The sequence below is a fragment of the Lottia gigantea genome (genome assembly GCF_000327385.1).
Source record: "Lottia gigantea unplaced genomic scaffold LOTGIsca_6, whole genome shotgun sequence".
In the NCBI taxonomy this organism is placed as follows: Eukaryota; Metazoa; Mollusca; class Gastropoda; family Lottiidae; genus Lottia; species Lottia gigantea.
The window spans coordinates 2,399,556-2,424,298 of NW_008710049.1; the positions used below are offsets into that span (position 1 = coordinate 2,399,556).

Sequence of the window (24,743 nt, forward strand, 5' to 3'; positions counted from 1 at the left end):
ATTTATTAGATAGATCATATTTTCAAAAATATACTTTAACCAATAAACCCTCTCGTACATAGACTGTTCAGTCACTGAACCACAAATATTTATTATATCTTTACTTCAATCATTCTTTGATTTCTGTCTCGTTAATTGGTGCAAAAAACACCCTTTTCTGTCAATTAGTTGGTATGCTTTGCTCCGTCAGTATATGGGATGGGGATACTCCTTCTGGGTAAAGCTGTATTGCAATCAAATCAACTTTAAGTCTTTAACACTCAACAACAAATTTGTCTTATTCCTCTTGTTTGAAAACAACTATTATTTAATAACTAGTATGTTGTAATGTTATTCATATGTAATTTATTATCTTTGTATGCAAGAAGAAATGTTCATAAATAAGTAAGAGCAGTCCAATATAATTTTAGATAGTAATGATTAAATGGTACAAGTTCTAGTTTGTAGTGTTTCATTAACTATTCTACCAGAATATAATATATACTGCTCTTGTTTGTGTTTGAACATGTCTGTAGATCAGGTCTGTAATATGATTTCGTGCTGCCCGCAGTGTCATGTAAAATTTGAGGAAAAAGCGGCCGGCGAGCAAATACTTCGTTTGTTCTTGCCACTGTTGGTGTGGCCCGCAGATTGTCGCTGCTTATTCCGATATCGAAACCCGTTATATCAAAGTATGACGTCAAAATGAATCTAACCAATCAAATCGTTAACGAGGTCTGACCTCGAGTGAAACAGTGATTTTACGTCGAATATGTCTGTTCTTTGCAATGCACATTGAAATACGTTATTGAATAAACGACTTGAAAAAATTGCATGTTTCTCATTGTTAATTCCATGATTCATTAATGGTTGGTTACGTGGCCCACGGCCCACGTTGTTGTTGAAAGGTTGCACAGGCCTGCTGTATGTTTCTTTGACAGATAGTCTTTCATACTGTCAAGGAAATGCTTTTTCATATCTGCTCCTTGTCTTATGAAACTGGGATGGTAAACATTGCAAAGATTCATTGAGCTTCAATATAATATTAAGGGAACAAAACCCAGTGGATCCCTTTCCAGAAAGTATATGCTCACAAAGGCAAGGACAGCTTTGAATGCAAATTGAATTCAGAAAACACATGCTTCAATAGTAAATGTTGGTTGGTATATAACAACAAATAGTTTATGAAAAGCAAATTTATTCAGACCTACTATGTAATTTGGAGTAAAATAAACAATGATATCACATCTAAACCTTATATTATAGTACTATTGTGAATCAGGGTATTAGTCAATTAGGGAACTTGAATTCTAATCTAAATTGGAAACTTGCTAACCTCACAAAAAAAATTAAAGTGTTGCCTTGCAATACCATGAAAATTCAATATCCACAAATGGTTGATTCTCACAAAAGTGATAATATTTTGCTGTGTTTATAAGTGTAAAAGTTTGGGACAAAAATTTCATGATGAGTGATATTAATTCCAGAATTTCTGAGAACCATGATTGGTCTTGGCATTAACGTCTTGCTGATTGATCAGGTGTACAAATTGCTTATTCCCAGTAAAATATAAATACATTCACAATGTAAATATTATATCAAAATATGATTTAAGTAAAGTAATATGTATATACCCTAAATTAAGGCAGTTCTAGGCAGTAATAAAGTTGGTATCAATAAATTTTAATAAAGCACAGCCATAATAAATGCATGATATATCTACAATATATATATAGAGTTACTATTTAAAAATGTAATATTGAAATAAACATGTAAAGCTATTCTGATTCAGAAACATGTTCCTCAATTCGAAGTGTAAAGAGCTGTATTTGAATCAGATATAATGCCTTCATTATTATACCTTTAATATATTCAATGATATGTTGTTAAATTACATAAAAAAAAAAATAAATAAATAAACACCTGCTGTTAAAGTATACATGTATCCTATACATTACTTTCATTTCTGATACAGTATCATTTACCCATCTGTAAAATTTATGGTTTATTTTTTGCTATATATGTGGATGATAAATAACATAATTAATGAAAGCCTGTTGTATTATCATGCAATTAGTCTCTTATATAATATAATAACAATATTAGGCAGATTCTGCTACAAATATAAACAAGAACATTGGTGGTAGTTAAACCTTGACCAGGATCTTTTATCCTAATGCAACTATTCAGTCCAGTATAAAAGCTCAGTATTTTCTAAAGCAGAAATATGAATTGAACTTCATTTGACAATAATTAAGTTTTGTGTTTTTCAAAGGTTAAATATATCCTTGTTTACCACTAGATATGTATGTTATTTATTATTATAGCAAAATCTGCCTGAAAACTAACAAGGTCAATAATAATAATATTAATAATAGGAACATCCTACCTATATACAATAATTATGCCAAGAAAAACAAACACGCAAATTAATATAACACTATGTACATTAGTTAACCCTTTTGTTCTTAAAAATAAAGTGTAAAAGCCCACTCCACTTATGCCTGCATATAAAAATATTATAACTACACTTTGTACAAGAAAGTGAAAAAATATTGCCGAACATTCATATATTATGTCTTAAATCAACCCTACGAACACTAAACTTTTGGACCTTGTAGCCATCATCTGACTGTTTTGACTAATTCAAAGCTTTTGTTAGTCATTTAGTCTTAGAGTGATGTATAAGCTTACAGACTTCAAAGTTCTAAGGATTAATATTCGATATGGCACTTGCTGAATAGATATTACAAAATATGAAAGCTAAATTTGCATGAAAAATAATTTCATAGAAAAATTTTCAAATTAAACTACCTTACTGCCTTCAAATTAGATTAGATTACATAACTGTTTAAACTTCATTAAGGATACAGGCCAACACATTTCTAATTGGACCTATCTTGTTTGAAATATATTAATGCTCAAACTTGATCATGATAAAAAAAACTTCATCAACCTTAAGTTGTCAAATAGAGAAGTGATGGCAACAGACATCAAAGAGTCAGGGGCACATAATCAAGGAACACCAAATATTCCATTTCTGGAGCCACATCAAAGAGTTAGGTAGCAATAAGCTCATTCATCATGGCACCAGACACCAACAAACTTCCAGTATATCACACCAATTATTAATATATCTATCTAGCTAACTAGAGTTGTATTTATCGAGCGTGTTTTTTACAGAATGGTTTACCACTCTTACAGTAGAAAGGTTGTCCTTCTAAACTTACTTGACAAGTCTGAAAAAGAAACAAACACATCGATTAGTTCAGCCATTAACATTCCCCAAGGCATATGCTCTTGCATGATAGTCTATCATTAAAGATATTTCAGCATAAGTATAACATTCATTCACATTGCATACCATATACATGTACAAGCAATATTCCAACTAAATAAAAAATAGAAAGTATTGAATGGTGGACCACTTTATCTTTATATAAATGCACAAGTGTCATTTATGATTAAATTTCTTTTTAAGAAAATAAGGCTAAGGATACTTACCATACAATAGAAACACTCTGAGTGAAAGTTTTTACTCATAGCTTCAACCCATCTGTCTCCAGGTTCAATAGGAAATTCACATCCAGCACACATAGTTTGGAACATAGCTCCCCAATCTAGAATAAATTAATAGACTTATCAGCAACAGTACCTATCGGACCCGAAATCAGTAAGCCTATATAAAGTTTGGATATGATGTTATATTTAGAACTTTTCAATCCTTCCAATCCAGGTAGTTTTATTCATCAGAATTTTTAAAATTTTCTTTGTGAAACTTATTTCCCTCATATGGTACACGGAGGTAAAATGAACTTGAACACATCCATATTGATTCCTTATAAGACATTTAGAAGTATCACAGCACATTAAGTTTTATGGATTTAGACTTCTATTTATATATAGCTTTAAGATGGTTAATATCTGATAGTGTCTCAACTCAATATTGATGTTGAATGTATTCCTTGTAAGGTAAATAGAATATCCATAACACTGTTGTTTCATAATCCATATTGATATGTTAAAGCTCAATAATAAACTAATGTGAATTTTATATAATTCTAAGATACTGGTACATACCTTTCTCACAGTAAGGTTTACCCTCCTCAATATGAAACTGTGTTCCACCAATTGGTTGATGGCATTTACCACACAGGAAACATTCTGGATGCCATTGTTGAGACAGGGCATTTACACATTCCTGACAAAGAAATATGATGTTATTTTTCAAAATCCTAGTGTATGTTCCATTTTATTGTGACAACAATCTTAATTAAATATCTGTAGCAAGTTGCAATGTTATCTGCTAGGTAGGTGCAGTCCTATCACCTAATTAAAACCTATAATTTCAACTAACACAATCAAGCTAATAGCATACTTAGAATTTTTTTTTTCTTGAAAATGAGTCACATGCATTTTTATACGTCCATAGTAAAATCGCACCAACATTTGTTAGTGGGCACGATCGAAGCTACAATTTTTATCCGATTTTGATGAAACTTGCTGTGAGCATTTGAATTGATAAGATCCCCGTTAAGTTTGAATTTTAATATTTTTCAGTAAATGGTTTTGAGTTATTACCCTTAACTTAGTCAAAACGCGTAAAATTTGTTTGTAAGACTACAGTTTCCATCTGATTAAAGTGAAATTTGGCCTGATCATATATATTGATAAGATCTTGGACATTTCGAATTAGAGGATTTCTTTGTTGGAATGTTTAAACGGATGAGAAGTTGCCCTTGACTAAGTCAAAATACATCAATAACACATAAAAGTTTGTGTGATCATACATATATTTGATAAATTGGAAAAGTTTGCATTTTACTAAAAGATTTTGAGTTATTGCCCTTGACTTAAAATATGTCCATTTTTCATTCCATTTGAAACTTTGTGGGATCATTGGAATTGATAAGGTTTTGAGTAAGGACTTGATTACTTATCCGAGTCTTGAACAGAAACAGATTAATCATTATCGTTCATGTTGCTCTTTATTTAACAATGTTGTTGAGTGGACATATGTTTACCTTGCCTGGTAATCTTTCTTTAAAGTATTGAACAATTCCCACTGGCAATGGATTATGCTATTATCAATTCCTACTCCAATTCAATACTTTAACATTCAAAAGTGGATAATTCTTAAAACACATGGATTTGAAGGCTCAGGTTGAGCTGTAAACACTATTTCTGATTGGCCATGCTAAAAAAACTTTCCGTTTCTGAGACTAAGGTATGATTTTGTCATCTTGTCCATTTAATCACTTACCCCTACAATAGCTCTAGTACATTTGTGGCATTTTGGTGCAAAGTGTTGAGCGTAATCCTGCTCACAATATAAATGTCCACCTTCCTCAACAAATCCCACATCAATCAATTTACAGCCACAACGAGGATTGGCACAAACAAAATGTTCAGGGCACCAACTCTTACCCATAGCCAAAACAAAAGGACCCCTGAAAATATACAAAACAGAAATTAAATCAATACCATGACGTACACATAGTGATTTGTATCTTTCATCAATTTTGCCTTGTAAACAATCTAAACAAATCATTAACACCAACGCCATATTTTCAATCTTGGATATCATTTACTTCTTTGACATATTAGTGGCTTATTTACTACATTTGTTACAAAAACTATTCCATTAGATGCATTCATATTACAGAACATAGTATCGAAATTAACAAGGTGGAATAACTTAAAGTTCGAGTTATTTACCTTATAGTATTTCCACAAGAAGCACACAGAGCAGCTTTAGGTATACCTCCTACAGAACCTTGATTCTGCATGGAAGCATCACCTCTTTTACCACGGAGAGCACCAACACCTGATGGTTTAGACGGTGGTGGCATCCTGGGAGCCAGGGCTGGTGGTGGAGCACTTGGTGTCCATGATTTAGGCTGAGGAGCTGCCACAGGAGCTGGTTTGGGTGTCCAGGTTGGTGCTTTAGGTGCAACTGAAAAAACAACGTTAATCCATGATGAAAATATAACTAGAAAGGCTACTTATCAGAAATTTTTAGTTTCAATATAATAATAGTTTTCATTATGTATTCTGAAAGAATGTGTTTTATTTATCCCATCGTTCTTCATTCAGTCTGAATCTTGTTGTTGAAAGTTGATAATCTTAATCAATGTGAAACAGGTGCCATTTATTTCTTGAAAAAGATTGTAATTTTGTTATGAAGCATTCAGATAAACGTTAATAATAATTACCTGGTGGATTGAAAGGAGCAGGAGCTGAAGCAGGACTCAAACCTGGTGGATTGAAAGGAGCAGGTGCTGAAGCAGGACTGAATCCTGGTGGATTGAAAGGAGCAGGTGCTGAAGCAGGACTGAAACAAAAGAATCCAAAATAAGTTCCATCTAAATATACCACATCAGGTTAACAGATCTTCAGGATGAAAAATTTGGGTATATCATTTTACCTTGAGGATGTAAAGACATTCAGAGATCTTTTTCATCCAAAAATTGTGTAAACCCAGTCACATTCTGAAAAACAGAATTTTTCAATATTTTTTTTGAGACTGGAGACTGGACTAGTAATCCAAATTTATGGACACATTGAAGTTCTTGTCAACCAATGACAATTATAGTTCAATGTTTATAATCTGTATGCCTATTCTGATTAAATTGTATCAAGTCACTTCAATGAATCTGGAATCCAACGGTTATTATTCAATCAAAGCAATGAACATTGGCACAAAATCTGTGACCATTGGAATTCAGATTCCTTTCATATCAAAATAACTCTTAATAATCTAACATGCATCATGCTTAAAATGCAGGGAGACTAAAAACATGTGCACACCTTCACCAGACGTACAAACTAAAAATAAGTTGATGAAGAGAGAAACAAAAGTTTTTTCTGAATCAAGAAGTTGAATTCAAAAGTATACAATGATTTGTCTGCTTTCTTTTATAAGAAATGGACAAGTCTCAAATCCATACATTTGATTGAAAGAATTCAAATATGTTTGTTTATGCATCAAAAATCAGAGTTCTAACTTTGATTTTTGGTCTAATTGGTTGATTATCTGCTAGAGACCACTGGTCTTGTCTTAAAGACTCCATTATCAATATATATTTACCCTGAATTTCTGTTCCCTACTCCAATAGGCTTACTACTATCATCTCCTAACTGCTGTTGTAAAAATCTAAATGAACGCGAGGGATTTGGCTGATTTGCTTTCGGTTCTTCTTGTTCATGAATAAGTTTATATGTCTCAGATGGTTGATATTTTTTCGGTTCAGATGAACCATTTTGTTTTGGCTCTGGAGGTGCTTGATTGGGAATTTCTTCTCTGTAAAACAAAATCATGCCAACATGCCTTACTAACACACATATAAATAACAGGATACAAGTTTGATGTGCAGGCAATTTGAGATATTTGTATAGCATATTGTAGGTAGGTTTATGAATAATGTTGAGATACAATAACAAAATATTTTCACTGTTAAAATAGTGCATCAATTGTAGAGCGATATAGAAATATTATAACAGATGCTGAAGCATGTCACTCAGAGTTTCAAGCTGTGCGATCTCCAGACAGAAGTATTTCAGCTAACTGATTTGTTTATTCAATATACCTAATGTATCAAGCTTGTACCCTGAACACACAACAAAACAACCTGCATTCTGTTAAAACCATACAATATAGCAATTCATTATTTTCTTATTATAGCTATAATCAATATTGGAATAATCAAGTTTGCATATAAGGCTTCCATTCATAATTCTAAAATCAATGTTTAATAAATAGCTGGAGACCAGGGGAATAATTTAGTCAATGTTAGATATTTTTACCAGGATGTTTCAAATCATGAAAAATAACACGAAAAAAAAACAGACAGTCTATTATATACTGAGGTAAATGAATACACAAATGCCAAAATACATTGTGTTCATTACTACTTATTTCACTATAAAATAATGTCAACTGTCCTCTCTTGGTTTTCAACATCCAGGAAAGTTGCATATATATCTTGGATGGACTTCAGCTGGGCTTAATTATGTTACAATGAGTTAAAATATAAAAATTGGTATGTAATTCAATTACTTGGTTAATGAAATTGAGCTGTAGTAAAAATATGAAAATTGGTCATTATGAATCAATATGTTATAGGGAATTGGGCTGCAGTCATCATATAAATTATATAGTATAGGAAGTTTACTGTTATTTTTCTAATTAAAGGCAAATAAAAGGTTTTTTATGTTTCAAGGTAACTATTAGTATTATGTTACATTTACAACATATAATTATTTCAGATAGCTTGTATAGATATATAAGAATGCATCTGAAATCAAAATCCACCCTAGTAATTGGAAATGGGAGGAGGCTGGAGGGTACATCAAAATGGAAATATTTGAAAAAGTTTTATATGTATTGAATGATGTGAAAGAAGAAATAAAAAAAAATTCTATTCTAATTCAAAAATATCATCCACCACATCAGAAATAAAACTCAAATTCCTTCCAAAATTTGAAAAGAAAATCAGAAATCGTGAAAGGCAAGAAAAAGGAAAAATTGTGTTCACACACAAACAAAAGAGATATTTGAATTTGGCTACCTCCTCCAAGGTGGGATTGGTTCTGATTCTACTGAAAATAAACCGATTCAATATTTTAAAATGTGAAATTAAAACATAGGAAATATATAAAATAACTGTCAAACTGAGATATAAAGGTTTTGATAATGTCTCTATAGCCTTGTTGCTGAACTTCTTAAATTTTGAGGTCATGTAAGTGATCACAACAACAGTGAAATATGAACAATATAATGATTAATGGAATATCTGTGTGAAATTTTCGAAACTCATTTCCAAGGTATCAAGACTCTAACAGTTTAAGACCATAAAAAGTTAAAAGTGTTTTTACATGAAACTTTATAACCCATTGTCAGTTATTCTATACATCATCAAAAATACAAAATGTCTAAATCTGTTTGAAATTATAAAAAAAAAAATTTAAATTTGAAACAGATCAAGACAAAACATAGAATATAAAATACTGTACCCTTCCTCTGGACTGACAAGAAATTTAGATTGTCCTTTAAATGTTGATTGTACATTTCTATCAGAATACAGTCCTATTGGTGTGTTATATCGTTGAGATACAATGGCCTTGACAGTGCCTGGTGTGTCTCCAGGGCCCACTGGTTGAGCTATGTAAGTTTGGGGGTTGGATGGTGGTGGTGGTGGGGCGGCAGGGCTAGGTCTGAAGGCATTTGGTATGTCTGAAATGTTGGCATGCAATAAGTTGATGATGATCAGCTAAATGAATTGATGATCTGAATGAATACTACAAGTGTAATAGGTAGAAGTAGGATACTTCATAAAACTATGTAAGGGGATTTTCAAATTCTTTGACCAACTTAATACCAACTAACTGTTGACAATTATGTAGTTGGAAAGAAAAAGAAAAGTTGACAAATTTCAACCCTAAAGATGAAATGTTGAGAAATTGTTAACAGCAACAAGAGACTATTGATATACAGGTTTTATCATCATGATCTGAAATCTAATTATTGTTTTAACAACTTATCTTCACCAGAGTTCAGTAATAGAAAAATGGTTGAAAAAATGAGTTTCCTCTCTATTTGTTCCTTATATTACTCTACTGTATCAAAACTGAATCTGTTCATACTATGGAAAGGTTGCACTTGATTTTGTTAGCTGAATCAAACATGTCATCTGATGAAGGCAATCATAACAACTCTGAAAATGCTTCAATGTTTCGATTGTATTTTTCCATTCTTCTACAAGTGGACATGACAGTTGCCCAACAAGTCACAAAATAGAAGCCTATTTCCATTTCATCGTTTAGTGAAAAATCCTTGAAATCCACAAAAATCCTACCTTGTCCAGAATCGATCATATTTTGAAGTTGACGGAAAGATGACGATTGGTGTTGATTAGAAACCGGTGGGTCGTTAAAATCGGAATATTTTTGAGCAGCAGCTTTGTAATCTGGTTCCCTGAAAAAATTCATTTCAAAATTAAATCATAATGTTATATTCTTTTGCATCTTAAAAATAGTTTGCTTCACAAATAACAAATAAATGAAGTATTACAAATTTGGCGTAATTTTTTTATTCAATCCATCAGCAACACTTAATTTTGAGAAACTTGTTATTAGATTTTGTCAATAAACTAATAATTACAAAAACTTAACATTGATCAACACTTTGCATGATTTAGGTGATTTCAGTCAAGATTTCTTTACAAAGTGGAACCATGGGGATGCAAAATTTCATAGAAAAACTAAATTGACTCACATTGAAAGTTGTTGTGTTCTATTGGTGAGGTTATCAACACCTGGACCTCCATAGGAAGGAGCACTAGGAGCCCCAAAAGGCTTGGCCGATGTATTGAAATTCTGAAAAGAGAACAGAAAAGCATGAAAGATGGTTAGACGTTAATTTGATTTTGATTATATATTTGGGAATGACACCTATTGTGGTGGGGAATGTAGAAATGCTGACTTGTTTTTTACCAAGTGTGCTTTTATCACCATAACTATTTATTCTATATAGTTCTATTTCAATGATGGAACTATTTTAGAAGTATCATATTCTGGTACATATCAAAAGAGTTACTAAAAAAGATATTCCATGAAGAATTTAAACCAATTGATATCATAGCTCTGATAATATATATATAATGGTTGATGGCAAATATTTTCTGATGTTGAAAATTAATGTGATATCATCTTAACATAAACCATATGTGAACAACATTTTAGCCTGATGTTTACATTTTAGAACATGATTAACGATAGTTTATCTTTCCTAGTTTACTGATAAAATAATATTAACAAACACATTTACTAAAGGCAACAAAACATAATTGTGTTATTTACAAATATTTCTTACACGACTTTCATTTGGTTATATTACTCTAGGTCCTAGAGGGATTACCGCTTGATATATAGTGCTTTCTTAGAAAGAAATTTAAATGTCTATTGAAAGATTTAAAATAATAACTACAGCCAAGATTTTGTTGGTGAGGATTCCACTTAATTAGTATTAATTGCTGTCAATCCTGAACTTATTTTGTCAAAATCTGTTGAAGTTGGAACTATACCAAATGTATAAGCCATTTATGTTTAATGCAGGCGATTAAGGCTATATAGTTAAGATCTTAGAAGTGTGTATGGTATTCACCTCTTAAACACTGAGCACTGTGTCAGCATACCTTAACCTTATCTGAGGATATGCGAGGAATGTAACCTCTTTAATTTTCATTTGTATTCATTGAAAAGAGACAGTATTATCAACCTGTGCAGGCCCATCAGAAAGTTATTTGAAAACATTACAGACAGCAGCTGTCTAACTATATAATGAATTTGACTTGATGACACAACAGGGCAATTGTGAGTCAAGATATGTCATGTACATATGGTTGGTGTGATTTATCTTGAGAGATTGCAGCATATTCAGTGCTATATTCATGCTTCATATAGTGTTTGTGCAACCATGCTATATGGTGGAAAATTCTAACATTGTGCTTATTTAAGAACTTGAGGAATTATTTACATCCTGTAAAGCTTGAAGATTATATGTTTTGCTTGTCAAAGTGTTTTCCGAAGCCTTGTAGAATCATTTCAAATTTCAACTACCACAACCAGCTCCTGAGAAATATCTGCCTCGACCTCCAATATAACATTAGTATGAAAACACTTATGTTTGCAAAGAACAGAAAAGCCCTTATTTAGAAAGTGAGCTAAAGCCAAAAGTTCATATAACAACTTGTCATTGGAGTCAAAGGGCAAATCTTACTTGCCAAACATTGCCAAAAGTTCACATAGAAAATGTACATTTATCTGCACCTTGACATTTTAATTAGAGGGTGTGAGTTAGAATTATAATGAAGATTGACAGCTGGAAGAGTGGGCTTGAGAATAGTTAGATAGTTGAATACGTGATACAGTAAACCTCATACAATTCAACAGGAACATAGACCTCTTTATTTTATCATCGTGCTTATTTCTACCTTCTATTTATAGCATCAGATGGTGGTCTTAAAATAACCAATAATTAGCTAAAAATAGGTAAACAAAATCATCCCAACCAGAAAATAGAGAAAAAGAAAAACAGATTTGAAAGATAGGCTGATGCATCACAAGAAATTTTGCCAAGAACATTCCAATAAGATTGGTACAGAAGCAATTTATTTTTTTCACAGATAAAAATTTAATTAGAGCATTTCATAAGGCAGGACAAATCAATTGAATAAATATTTACCCGGAATGGATACGCCATATTGTCCTTTTAAATAAAATAATCCATAAAGTTAGTAGTGTTATCAGCTATAACCTTGTCTCTACTGATTCCCAGGTAGTTAGTCTGACAGTGGAATGTCAGAACAGTACCTACACTAACCCTGAGAATATTCCACTCTAATATGTAGGTCATATACCTGTATATTGTTCAAACAGGTACATATGTTACAGCAATTAACATATAATTAATCATATGTAAATATTATGCAAATTTATGCATAAAACACTGTAATTGTATGTAATAAAGTTATAATATTATGTAATAGTTTGTAAAGTTTTAGTGTAGAGAGTATAGTATAATGTTACTATCTATATGATATAAATAATCCAGCCTTTTATAGCTAGCACCAATCTCATGCCTACACTTCAACAAGTGGTACCAGTATATCTTTATAATATATACAGTTCTTATCTAATACCATAGACCATAACATACAGAAGCAATATTCAAAGAGCTGTTTTAATATATTGTATGGCGTCAATATTCTGTATAAAATCCAATCTGAGAAAAAAGTTCTGGGTTGATTGATTCTGAAAATGCCAAGTTGTTTCATTCAAAGTCTATTCCCAGTGTTTCAAACACATTGGGTTTTCAGATCTGACGATGTCATTCTCTCTAACAGAGCTACTTTTTGATCATCTCTGAAAATACTGTGAGTTCAACCAATTTAGTTAACACCTGGCTACTGATGTATGTTTATCATTTACTATATGTACTAAGTAGAAAACCATTCAATTCCATGATCTACCAGCAAACAAGAGTTATAAAGGGTTCAAACTCATTGCTCATTGGCACTTTGGAATTACCAAAAATATGCTTGTGCATTAAAGAAGATTCAAGCTTTTGACACCTAAGCATTCTCTGATGACAAATAGGGAAACAAAGCCAAATTAACTACAGTCATAGGTAACACCTGTCTTTTCAGTTATCTTTTATCATATACTTAATCTTTAAATCAGTGGAAAATATCAACTAACAATACCACACAAACTAATAAACACATGGTAGAGGGTAACAAAACTCTCAGAAGCACAGGAAGAGGCATAAAACAACAATCATTAAGAGGGAATTGAGCCAATAACTTCTGAATAATCACCAGGAAGTACATGACTAATTGACTATTACCTACCTGTTACTATTTATATGAAATCGATAGTAGAAATACCAATACTGACTAACTACTAGGATTGTGATAAGTGGTCAAAACAAGTAGGCTAGTTTGTGGTCAATAATCATTGATTGATATATAGTAGTGGTCTGAGCTGGTCAATCAATGTAATATATGTATATAAATAGTGATAAGACTAATATATGTCAGTGATAGCCGATTGAAACAAAATGAAGTTTTACTTCCTGCTTCACAACTGCTAAGCTGGGGCTAATGACGTCAAGAAATACCATTCAGGACCAAAAAGAACAATTTTGCCAGAAAACGAGCATAAGCCAGCATTTTTCTCAACTTCCAAATGAAACAAGGACAATGAGATAGCCAAGCTTGTACCAAACCAAGCCTTTGTGTATAGTCCAAAACAAGCAGGAGAAAGTAGCTAATCAAATTGACATGAGAAGATGTAATCATGTGCAGCACCTGCAAAACCTTTGACCTTGACCCTATGTTAACAATGCATTTTCCAATAAATCTCTAATTACCATCAGGTGCACCACATGTTAATCAATGTTGATCATTTGCATATATTGTAAACAAAATTTGACGCTCAGTGTTCTAATCAAGACAGAACAAGACTGTGAAACCTTAAACTTGCTGCTGTACATTTTAATGACAAATGATCTCCCTGTGAGTTACCTTCATTCTTCAATTTCACCAATTAACAATCAGGCTCACAAGTGCTAATAAACAATGGTGACACACGATATCATGAAACATTGAATCAAGTGGTCAAGAATTATTTTTCTGTAGAAATCAAAATTAATGTAGTTAATATACCTTACTTAATAAAAAAAACCTTCTCCAAAAGATAAAAAAAATACCACCACACGTTCTTGACGAAAAGACTAGCATCCTTCTTAAAACATCTATGGATTTGATTATAAGAAAACAATTAGACAGATAAGCAATAATATTGATACTTACTGCATTTGGTTGACTAGCACTTTTAACAGGTGTAATTTTTGGTGTAAAACTGTTGGTTTGTGGTGTGGAAAATGTCTCGTAAGATGGTGTTGATCCTCCCCTAAAATAAAAAGAAAACAAACATGAAAACCCTTAAAAAATCTACAATTCTAGAGTTGCTAAATGGTGAAATAAAATCCAGAAATAATAACTTTAACACTAATAACGAGTTATTTTACATTAGGCTAGAGAATTTTTGCAGCATTTGTCCTCTAAATTCCACAGCACTGTAACTGGTAACTTAAAGACCAGGTTGATGACCTTGAATGAATCTTTTTCTCACTTTTCCAGTTTGCAAGCTGTAAATAAGTATGGATAATCCTCTTATTCTAGAGAGCTAGACTGACAGCTGACAAGAATCAAGTAGAAATTGACTTTTATATTTAGATCATCTTTCCTACCAAGATAATAGTATTATGAGGATTGTTAATTAACCCGGATTTCTTGTGGGTCTTTTTAAACAGTGTTGTTCTAATCTAAATTATTCTTCACTTTATCTGAATAATAAATTTTAGTTTCAACAAATCTTTCAGAATTCAGTTGGTATGTGTATTGTTCACTATAAATGATAATTGTCATCTTGTACTATTACAAATTGTGACATGCTTCTAATATGTTATTTTCTATCTCATTCATTAGTTTCTTTCACAATATAGATTTCATCAATCGTCCATATACATAGTTTAAATAGGATATTTTCTAGCTAAACATGTTTTTTTCCAATCCTTGCCTTACAGCACAGTATTTTGCTGGTCATCCCTTGACTAATAAGTCATTCACCTGTCATAAATAATCAAACTGTATGACCTCAACAATCTATTTCAATCAGTTAATATGTCTAGTCTATAGGTAAAATATGTAAACTATTTCAAACAGGATTGAGTTTTTTAAGTTGTATATAGTTTGAATAATTGATCAGTTTCAATGCTCTCCAGACTGAAGGACTATACTGGTGACTGACAAAGATACAAATTTGTGGTGAACTTACATCATACTCCATAAGATATCAGATTTCTTAACAATATTGAGTTATGATTGTCATTATTTTGATGTTTCACCAGCTTTAATTGGAAACTTTACCACCTAATACTGTCCACCCAAACCCTCTCTCCCATTCATGCTTGTTATTGGACAACATCAACATTCTCTTCTATATACATACTTACCCTGGTGAACTCAAATTTCTTATCCTGATAGGAAACCAAATAATAATATTAGGTGTTGGTATTGAAAAATAACTTTTTAAATTAATTTCATATTAAAGGTGTTTTCTTTTTAATGGTAATTCAAGGTAAGTTTTGCCTAATATTTATTGTTACAGAGTGGTTGTGAATTTTCAAATATAAAGCTGCAGTTACAAATATCTAATGTTGTTATAAATGGTGATGAAGTTTTAGATATAAAGCTGTGATGTATGTAGATTTTGAAACAGTTTACCTCTCAAAATAATGTGTAAGTTAAGTTAATGAAAGTAATTAAACCTGACTGTAAGCTTGGTATAAAGTTGGTATAAAGATAGACTAGAATGTAAACAAATGATTTCTGTGTTTTATTGACTTATTACATGTTACTGTTACAACTTACATCAGACTTACAGACTACATACTGTTAGTGATGGTGAAATACACTTTCCCTAATGGACTGCCTTTAACCCCATTTACATTTCAAAAATTGTCTGTTCTCAGAACAAATGAATTTTGTATAATGTAAACTGTTCCAATTCTGGCTCTGATTACACCCTGACTACAAGGATTAATTCTTACTTCTTCAAGAAGAGTTTCACAGTTGACAATGCCGAGAATGATTTTTTTTTATTAATACTACAACTGAAGAACCGTTCTCAGACCACTTGAAATTACTGCAATGTAAACGGGCACATTTTATTGTGGCCTGGTCCCCATTTGAAAACGGAACGCTTTATAGCAGACTGGTGTAAAAGAGGCTTTTCTCTCATCATTTTTAATATCAAGCCAGATAAGCTCATAGGCAAATAACTGATGCAGTAGAAAGTGACAAAGTTAATGCGGAATATAAGATTAAAAATTATTTCTACGGTTGGAAGGCCTTTAGCACCAACCCGTCTTAACTGATTTTACATTAATCATTTAACATGCTGTTTCCCCTTCACAAAATAATTCAGGTAGGTGAATCACATTGCCTAATTTTTATCCTTAACCTAGGGTTTGAAACCTTAATATTTAAGTTAGGGGGTCTACCGTAGGAACAATAATTAACAAAAGAACAAAGAAGTCTACTAGGGAGGTAATAAAGATCAACAGTTAAAAATTGGGAAATGTCTCTGTAGGTGTTTAGCATATTTATGTCAGCGCTTTAACAGTACAAATGCCACAAAACCATCCAAATATGACAAATACTATAATAGTAATAATACATGTTTTGAGGTAGTTACAAAGGTTTTAAAAAAACACAGCCATGTAATTAAGTTAAAAATGTAACCATTTCTTTATACTAAATCTAGTTTAAAATTTCTATTAAAAAAATATATCTATCAGTAACAGTCATTAAGAAAGTATTTTTATCCAAAATATTCTGTCCTACTGAGTTATTGAATCTAAAGTATCATCTATTTTTTTTAAACAAAATGCCTTATATTTCATCTTGAAAGCATGACATAAGTTTAAAATATCTATATTTGAAGCATGAAGCAAATTTTCTTGTCAATAGAAATCATCAATGCTATCTTACTTCTTGAAATATTCTTCCTGCTGAGCTGTATATTCTCTAGTATTATCTATATAAACTTAATGTAATTTTAAAACTTGGTTTTTGTTATCTGTATCAAAAGCACAGAAAAACTTCAAAAATCTTATGATTTCTGAAAAAGTGTGCCTGCTGAGTCATAGAATTTCAACTTAAACTTGAGACAGAAAACAAGATAAACTACAGTCAGTCGACAGTCAGCAGACAACAATACTTGTCTTTATAATTCATTTAAATACAATTTATAATTTGTTAATACTTTATAGCAGCCTAGTTAATCATTCAGTTAGATAATCAGTCAAATTTAAATTTGTTTTAAATTTTGTCAAGTCATGCATACAACATGTTATTTTTGTTATGGTATTCATTATTTTTCAATGTTGTTTTCTAAATTTTCAAATTTTAGACGACAATTAGATAAATCTACCTATCTTATCTTTCTTTACATGAATTTCTTCCTTTCCAATTGATTGTATCAATGTAAAAGGAGAGACAGAGTTGCAGATAAACACTTTCTAGTTTGCAATTAAATTAATTAATAAGTTGAGGCCCTGAGTTCATTGTGCTCATGCCCTAAAAGAAAAATTCACTCCAATTTACTCTGTCTCTGGCAGAGCCACTAATATATTAGGGAGGCTAAATTGTTTTTTTTTTTAAATTGAAGTTAAATATTCATACATATATCCACTCAAATATTTTCAAAATAAATCACATCAAGTTAAGGAATTTCAAAAATGTCTAATTTAAGAGTATCTTTCCTCAATAACCATAAAAACTTGTAAGACTAATTATAATGGAGAGAAATTAAACACCCACAACAATAACCCTGGAGTTCAACAGGTTATTATAGTGTTAGGTTATTATAGGATAGGGTTATTCAAGTATCAAAGTGAAACATGATCTATCTATAGGAAATAAAAAGTTCAACTGTTATATTTCTTATTTTCACACTTTGTTGCTATTATTGTTATTTAGTGAGAAACATCTTAAAGTTGGAGTTCCCCTGTTATATTTCATGTTTATATTTTCTAGTAATGAATATCTTAAAGTTTCATGATTAATTTTTTAACAGGAATTCCTTCAGTGAGGTCATAGAAAATCCTACTCCACATCAAATTGTGATCCTTAAGCCGAATCTTCGTTTGCATTTTTCTTATTTCCAGTTATCTTCAACTAACAAACTGAACCTGCACTCCTCTAAATAAGTGGTAGGAAATGGCAGTCAGTAGATTCCTCCCCATGTCAATAATTCCCCTCCATGGTTTTCCAATTCCTACCTTGGGAAGCACTGGTTTAAATCATAGATTTAATAACTGTTACAATTTGATATCATTCCAGAACTCTATCCAACCTGCATGGCCTTTTTATGCATAAAGGTCAGTTATGAGAACCTCAATTTACCCTATTCCAAATAATCCTGGTCTGAGCTCAACAAAAGTACCTAAAGATATAGAACTGCTAACATCTTAAACTGACTTCAACAGAAAAATCACATTTTCTATGTATAAAACATGGCATTGCGTTTCATTTCTGGACCTTTTTGTAATAATATTGAAGGAAAATACCCAATCAAAAATTACCCTGATAACCAACGCAAATATCAGGCCCCTAGACAAAAAAGAACAATGAAACAAGTAGATAAAATTGTAACTGTAAAGTTTATAATGTGTACCTAGGCTATATACTGTATATTTTCTATTCATTTATTCATGTACATACTCATAAAATAGACTTACTACATGTAAACAAAATCACAATAAACCTATTACTGAGGTCTATCATGTATATAATATTCTAGTTTAACTGGGTCAAGGAAAACCTCAAATCTTTATTGATATCATCTCTAGTAGGGTGGAGTAAGGTGTTTGTCTGTTTACATGTGGAGATACAAATTCAGAGGGTGTTCACCGAATATTACAATGCTATGTTATGGCCCAATGGGTTAAAAGAGAGCAGCTGAGAGCCTGTGCCTAATGTCAAACATGTTTGATTAAACAAAAACTAATTGAGAAGAGCTCATCTTTTGCTTTTGATGCTTATTTTGGATATGTCCAAATGTTTTGGCACTGAACACCTAGTCGTTGAGACCATATACTTTAGAGAAAACACCTAAATAGTCATTGTGACCATAAACTTTAGGGAAAACACCTAAATAGTCATCGAGACCATAAACTTTAGGGAAAACACCTAAATAGTCACTGAGACCATAAACTTTAGGGAAAACACCTAAATAGTCATTGATACCATAAACTTTAGGGAAAACACCTAAAGAGTCATCGAGACCAGAAAACACCTAAATCAGTGGTTCCCAACCTTTTTCAACCTTCACACCTCTGGAACAATCACCTTTCACACCCCAAAAAATCCACATTTCCAGCATGTGATGATGTGAGGTGCTTTCTCAATTCAAATTAAATTTTTCTCCTACACCCTAGTACCACACCCCCAGGGAACCAAGGACCTAAATACTCATTGAGAGAATAATCTATTGGGAACACACCAAAATAACCTTTGTCTAATATGAGCTTTTCGAACACACCAAAACGACCATTGACACTGTGGTTTAAATATTTTCTCATCCATTTGGGTTAAAATGAATAATCCCAGAAAATGAGGTGTGGAGGACCTTTAATCAAAACCTTCCTTAGATAATTGATTCCATATTGACATGAGAATAAATCAAATATCATATATAAGTTAAGAACAATAATGTTCCAAAGATAGAAGTTAAAATCTTGGGTGGGAACCTTTCATTGAGTAAAGAAGTTTCATTATTAAAAACACACTGTTGTTTTTTTACTTCAATGCAATAAAAACCACAAAAATTTCTGTTTGGAGGCGATAAAACTGTGATTAATATTTAGTACTGTATGACCTATTTATTATACCAGTAATTCAGTAATACCAGGGTTTGTGTAGGTTTAAACACTTTCTAATCCTATTACAATAGCAGGAAATATTTCTTAAAAATTCAGGAAATCACCTATACTTGGTTTCCGCTAGTTATAAAAGTTAGGTAGTAAATTATGATATCATAGACTATTAAACTGACAGATTTGTCACTCCTTTTAAAACAAACATACAAATTTAACACTTTTAATTTGAGAAAAAACTATTATAGATTCACAGATAAAACCTCAATTTCCCTGACAATTTATCTCAACTAAGTGAATGAAAACCCAGCATATTGAGGTGGTCAACCGCAGGGTGGTAAATGTATGGAATTTGTCATTTGGTTGTGAACAAAACATTAACCCTGTTCCAATGCCTTTAGTTGAATAGTAACTTTCAATCACCCTAAACACTATTTCACAGTTACTGTTACTTACTGTGATCTTGAATGTTTTTTTTTTTTTAGAAGAAAGCATGGTTAAGAAAAATACTTTATAACAGATTGAGTGGGTTTATGCCTGTGTCTTTAAACAAAATAGAGGAGATATGGTGGATTGTTTGTTTATAGAACTGTTTTTTTTTTAGATAATCACAAAAATAGTTCCATTACTGTCATATCAACAAAACATTTTCTTTTCTGACAGAGCTATATATACTTGTATGAGAAGTATGAAGGTTGTTTGTTTGCTTGTTTTGATTATATAAATATCATCAAGAAATGAAGTAGGTCTGTGCAAATCATCTACTATTTCTTTTGTGTTTTTCAAACAAAATGTACAATATACATGATAGAGCATGTGCATATGTGAGATATAGGTTAATTGTTATGAGATGATTATGTAGATCAGTAGATGTAGGTTAAGTCAGTAACCAATAACCATTCAGTTTAAATCTTAAATGTGTCCATCTATAAGATCCACAACTTTAACAACTTCGTGTCACTAATTGTGCAAGTCATTCTCAGCCTTCCTGAATGACTGAATATTGCTGTTCAACATCCTTTGCATAGAGTTCAATTATTAACTTATGCTTATCTTGTGTTTCTATTAATAAGTATTTATATTACTGTTGTAATATTTATATTTATATGTGCTGTTGAAGACTATAGTGTTTGTTTGTGGGAGATGGGAGATGGGAGATGGGAGGTGTAGAAGGGGGGATTTGTTTTTGTTTGTCAATAATAATTTTCATGATTACTTTATAACTGTGGTGGTTCATATACGACACAATTTTTTTTTAATTTTGAATAAAAAAACTGGAATATAAATTATATATAATATAAATAAATTATAAAACATAATTTTGAATTAAAAACTATTTATATTCACCCAGGTGAATATTTCACAAGTTTTTAATTCAAAATTATTTTCCTATAATCATATTCCAGTTTTTTAATTCAAAATTGAAAAAATAAATGATGTCATATACGAAGTACTGTAGATAACACCAATATAGTACAGCAACTACTATAAATAAATCACTGTCAATAATCCAAAATATCTTTTAGTTACCTTTGCAATAATAAATCCAGTCTATTGCCAGACGCCACTATTGTATCTTGGGCCTCTTTATGTCTCAACACTTCAGCACCTAAATTCCCTATTTTCAGAATGATATCTCCCACTTGTAAACCACATTTTGCTGCCAGACTACCTGGATTCACCTGAAAAAAGGTAAGACAGGTTAGTTTTGTAAATGAAGTTCATTCAATGCCAAGGAATTCGAGGTCTACCATAAAAGGTAGCTAGCACTCATCTTAATGGTTGGTGCCAAAAGTAAAACTGATTCCTGCAACTGTTGCCATGGGGATGTATTACCATCTGCCAAACAGACCTGTACTGTGATAGTTCAAGGTGATCTGAAGTATATACCGGTACTGGTAGAATACTCTATATAAATTTTACCGACTCAGGAAAAAACTCTTAGCCGACACTTAAAATTGTCTGAATTATTTACATTTATTCTACCTTGTTATAAATCATATAACATTATAAATCTTATTCAAGAGGGAACTTTAATTTTTCCTACGGATTATATTTCCATGTTATCATACAATTGTTCCATTTATACCCAGATAATATTTAATTACTTCATGCAATATGCAAAAAAAAGAATTGAGGAGGAAACATCATGAATTATCAAAAGGAACTAATCTAGAGACAAAGGCCATATCTGGGGTGCAATATTCTACACAGGTTTGATGTTAAAAATTGAATTTGGATAAATCACAGATACAATACAGGCATAATTAAAACCTCAATCTTTTAACATGCTTACCTGTTATAAATCAAACAATTTAATAACAACTTTGTGAGCTGACACTAATCTCATAGAATGACTTATACAAAATGAAACTATGAAATATATTGTGAATCCTGTTTCAATCAAATTTTATATATCTCTTTCATCAATGCTTGACAAGTTTAATACCACTTTAGAAATTAATTAAATGTAAAAAATACTGATTTTAATGTATACATCTTTTTAAAACTTATTCAATTAGCTTATAATGTCACACTAACTTTTAAAGTTAGTTCATACAGTTCAAACTTCAATCAATTTTCAACAACTAACTCATTGTTAAAATAATATTCATTTCTTTTTTAAAAGGAGACAAACTTGCTATACTGTTAAGTTTTAAGCAAACACAAATTTTGATTGACTCAGTGAAATCATTTTCAATTTTCTTAGTATTTAAGTTTTGGAACAAATTTTTTATAGACACCATGGAGTAAAACCATATCATGATATATAAGTCAAATGTACATGTGGTATTAGGAAATAAAAAGACAAATATCAAAGGCTAGTTACCCATGACCCTAAATCTAGCCATTCTATTGAAAAAAGGTGTGACACTATTGACGTAGGTAAATAGGTTAGTTTTTTACAGTTGAGATTTAAACTGTCTTACAATACTATGGTACATGTTTTACATTCTTAATCTGTATCCTATACTTCAATCATGATATGGCCCAGTTCAAATCTCATATACTACACTTTATTCAGTATTCTAATTTTATATTCTCAAATACCTAACCTATAGTCATACTTAAATCTTGAATCTAAATCCAAAAACATTCAAATTGAATATATTGTTTACTTTAAAACTTGAATATTTTCTAGTAGTAAGTTTATTTTTTTAGGAAATTCAGGACTTGTTGGGATATGTAAGTATACATGTACAGAGTAAACCTATTCTTGAGGAATTTATCAGTGCCATAATGCCCCCCCCCCCTCCCCCCTCTATCATATTTCATACTTCAACTGTGAGATATACAATATAGCATACCTGATATATACAATATACTCATTATATTTCATATAGCCCACAGTGATATACCCCAGTCCTTACTGTATCTTATATACAATAGATTACAATAGCAGAGGAATGAATGAATAGACAGTTAATTTACTTACCTTTTGAATTGTCAATGGACTGCTGAAGTCTTTTCCACCCTGCATACGAAATCCCCATGGTGTATTAGTTTCAGCCCTCTCTAATTTGGCTTCCAAAGTCAGGACCGACATTTCCTCACAATGTAATGTCCACTCGATAGATGTTAGCCGCTACTTTTAAAATAATGCCCTTAGTTTTACTTTCCATCCACTAACCAACAACTCAACTTCTAGGATATATTGCAAGTAGTCTTGATCATATTGACGAATATTTCCAGTTGGAGTTTTATGACAAGTTAATCTAATCTACCTGAGTCATTTTTGCACACGTTACATTCCACCTACACTGACCCTTCGGTGTCTTGAATCCTCCGACGAAGGCGGAACGCGTCCGCCATCGCGCCAGATCATTTGAGATCTGATATTCGCGAACTGAAAAGTACGTTTTTCTGATGCAGGCTGCAATAAAAAGTAGGAATGTTTTTATTACGTATGACGAAACGAAACATTAAATAAATCGTTCTTTTTCAACATGCAAATGTTTAGCAATACCATTGTGGCGAGTTTGAACGTGAGTGAAAGTAAGCGCGCCATGTTATTTTTATTTTTGATTTTACTTGTGAGTAGAGATAATGTCAAATTTACCTGAATTTTAAGAATTGTAACATTGCAATAAAAGCGGAGCATATCTAGATTTTCTGCCTCTGCTCTGGTCAAAAATGTCAGAAAAAGCTCCAGTGGCATAGGTTAGCGATAGTATCTTTTGGACTATTCTGACATCGATAACCTACGCCCGAGAGCTTTTTCTGCATGTTGAAATAGAACAAGATTCATTTATTGTTTCGTTTCGTCATACGTATTAAAAACATTCCAACTTTTTATTGCAGCCTGCATCAGAACTACGTGATTTTCTATGACGTCTACAAATAACGTCATTAGTGCTTTTCAATTCGCGAATATCAAGTCTCAAATGACCTGTTGGGACGGCGGATGCAGTCCGCCTTGGGCGGAGGATTCAAGACACCACTGACCGTCATAATACTTGGCGGGAAATTTGAATTATGCAATTAATTTGCCTGGAGGAAATGGATGTTGGCAAAGAGTTCTAAGGATAATTAATCATGTACTTAGCCAAAATGTACCTATTAGTGGAAGGTTATTACTGTGTTATCTCTGATGTGTATCTGATTATTTTCAAGGCTTTATTGTTTAATGCTCAGGCTACAGCAGCCCCGTCGCCAGGAATGAATTGGTGCTGGGGCTCAGATTTTGAACTCAGAAAATTTGAAGAATTAACGGCCTTGAGAACTGATTTCTGACAATTTTTAGGTTTCAAAAACA

General features: G+C 31.8%; 2 protein-coding genes across 2 annotated transcripts; both read right to left on the reverse strand.

Annotated features, from left to right (window-relative positions):
- Nucleotides 1-3,140: 3,140 nt before the first annotated feature.
- Nucleotides 3,141-5,530, reverse strand: LOTGIDRAFT_107157 (hypothetical protein; the record flags this gene model as incomplete). The annotated part of the gene is made up of 4 exons (XM_009063880.1): nucleotides 3,141-3,218; nucleotides 3,484-3,599; nucleotides 4,060-4,180; nucleotides 5,243-5,530. The coding sequence occupies 4 exons, from the start codon at nucleotides 5,528-5,530 to the stop codon at nucleotides 3,141-3,143; spliced, it is 603 nt and encodes a 200-aa protein (XP_009062128.1).
- Nucleotides 5,531-9,017: 3,487 nt separating this feature from the next.
- On the reverse strand, nucleotides 9,018-23,480 carry LOTGIDRAFT_95036 (hypothetical protein; the record flags this gene model as incomplete). Its single annotated transcript, XM_009063881.1, has 4 exons — nucleotides 9,018-9,214; nucleotides 14,375-14,454; nucleotides 21,518-21,669; nucleotides 23,424-23,480. Coding segments are annotated over 4 exons (486 nt in total), but the record flags the coding sequence as incomplete, so codon positions are not given.
- Between the last annotated feature and the right edge of the window lie 1,263 nt (nucleotides 23,481-24,743).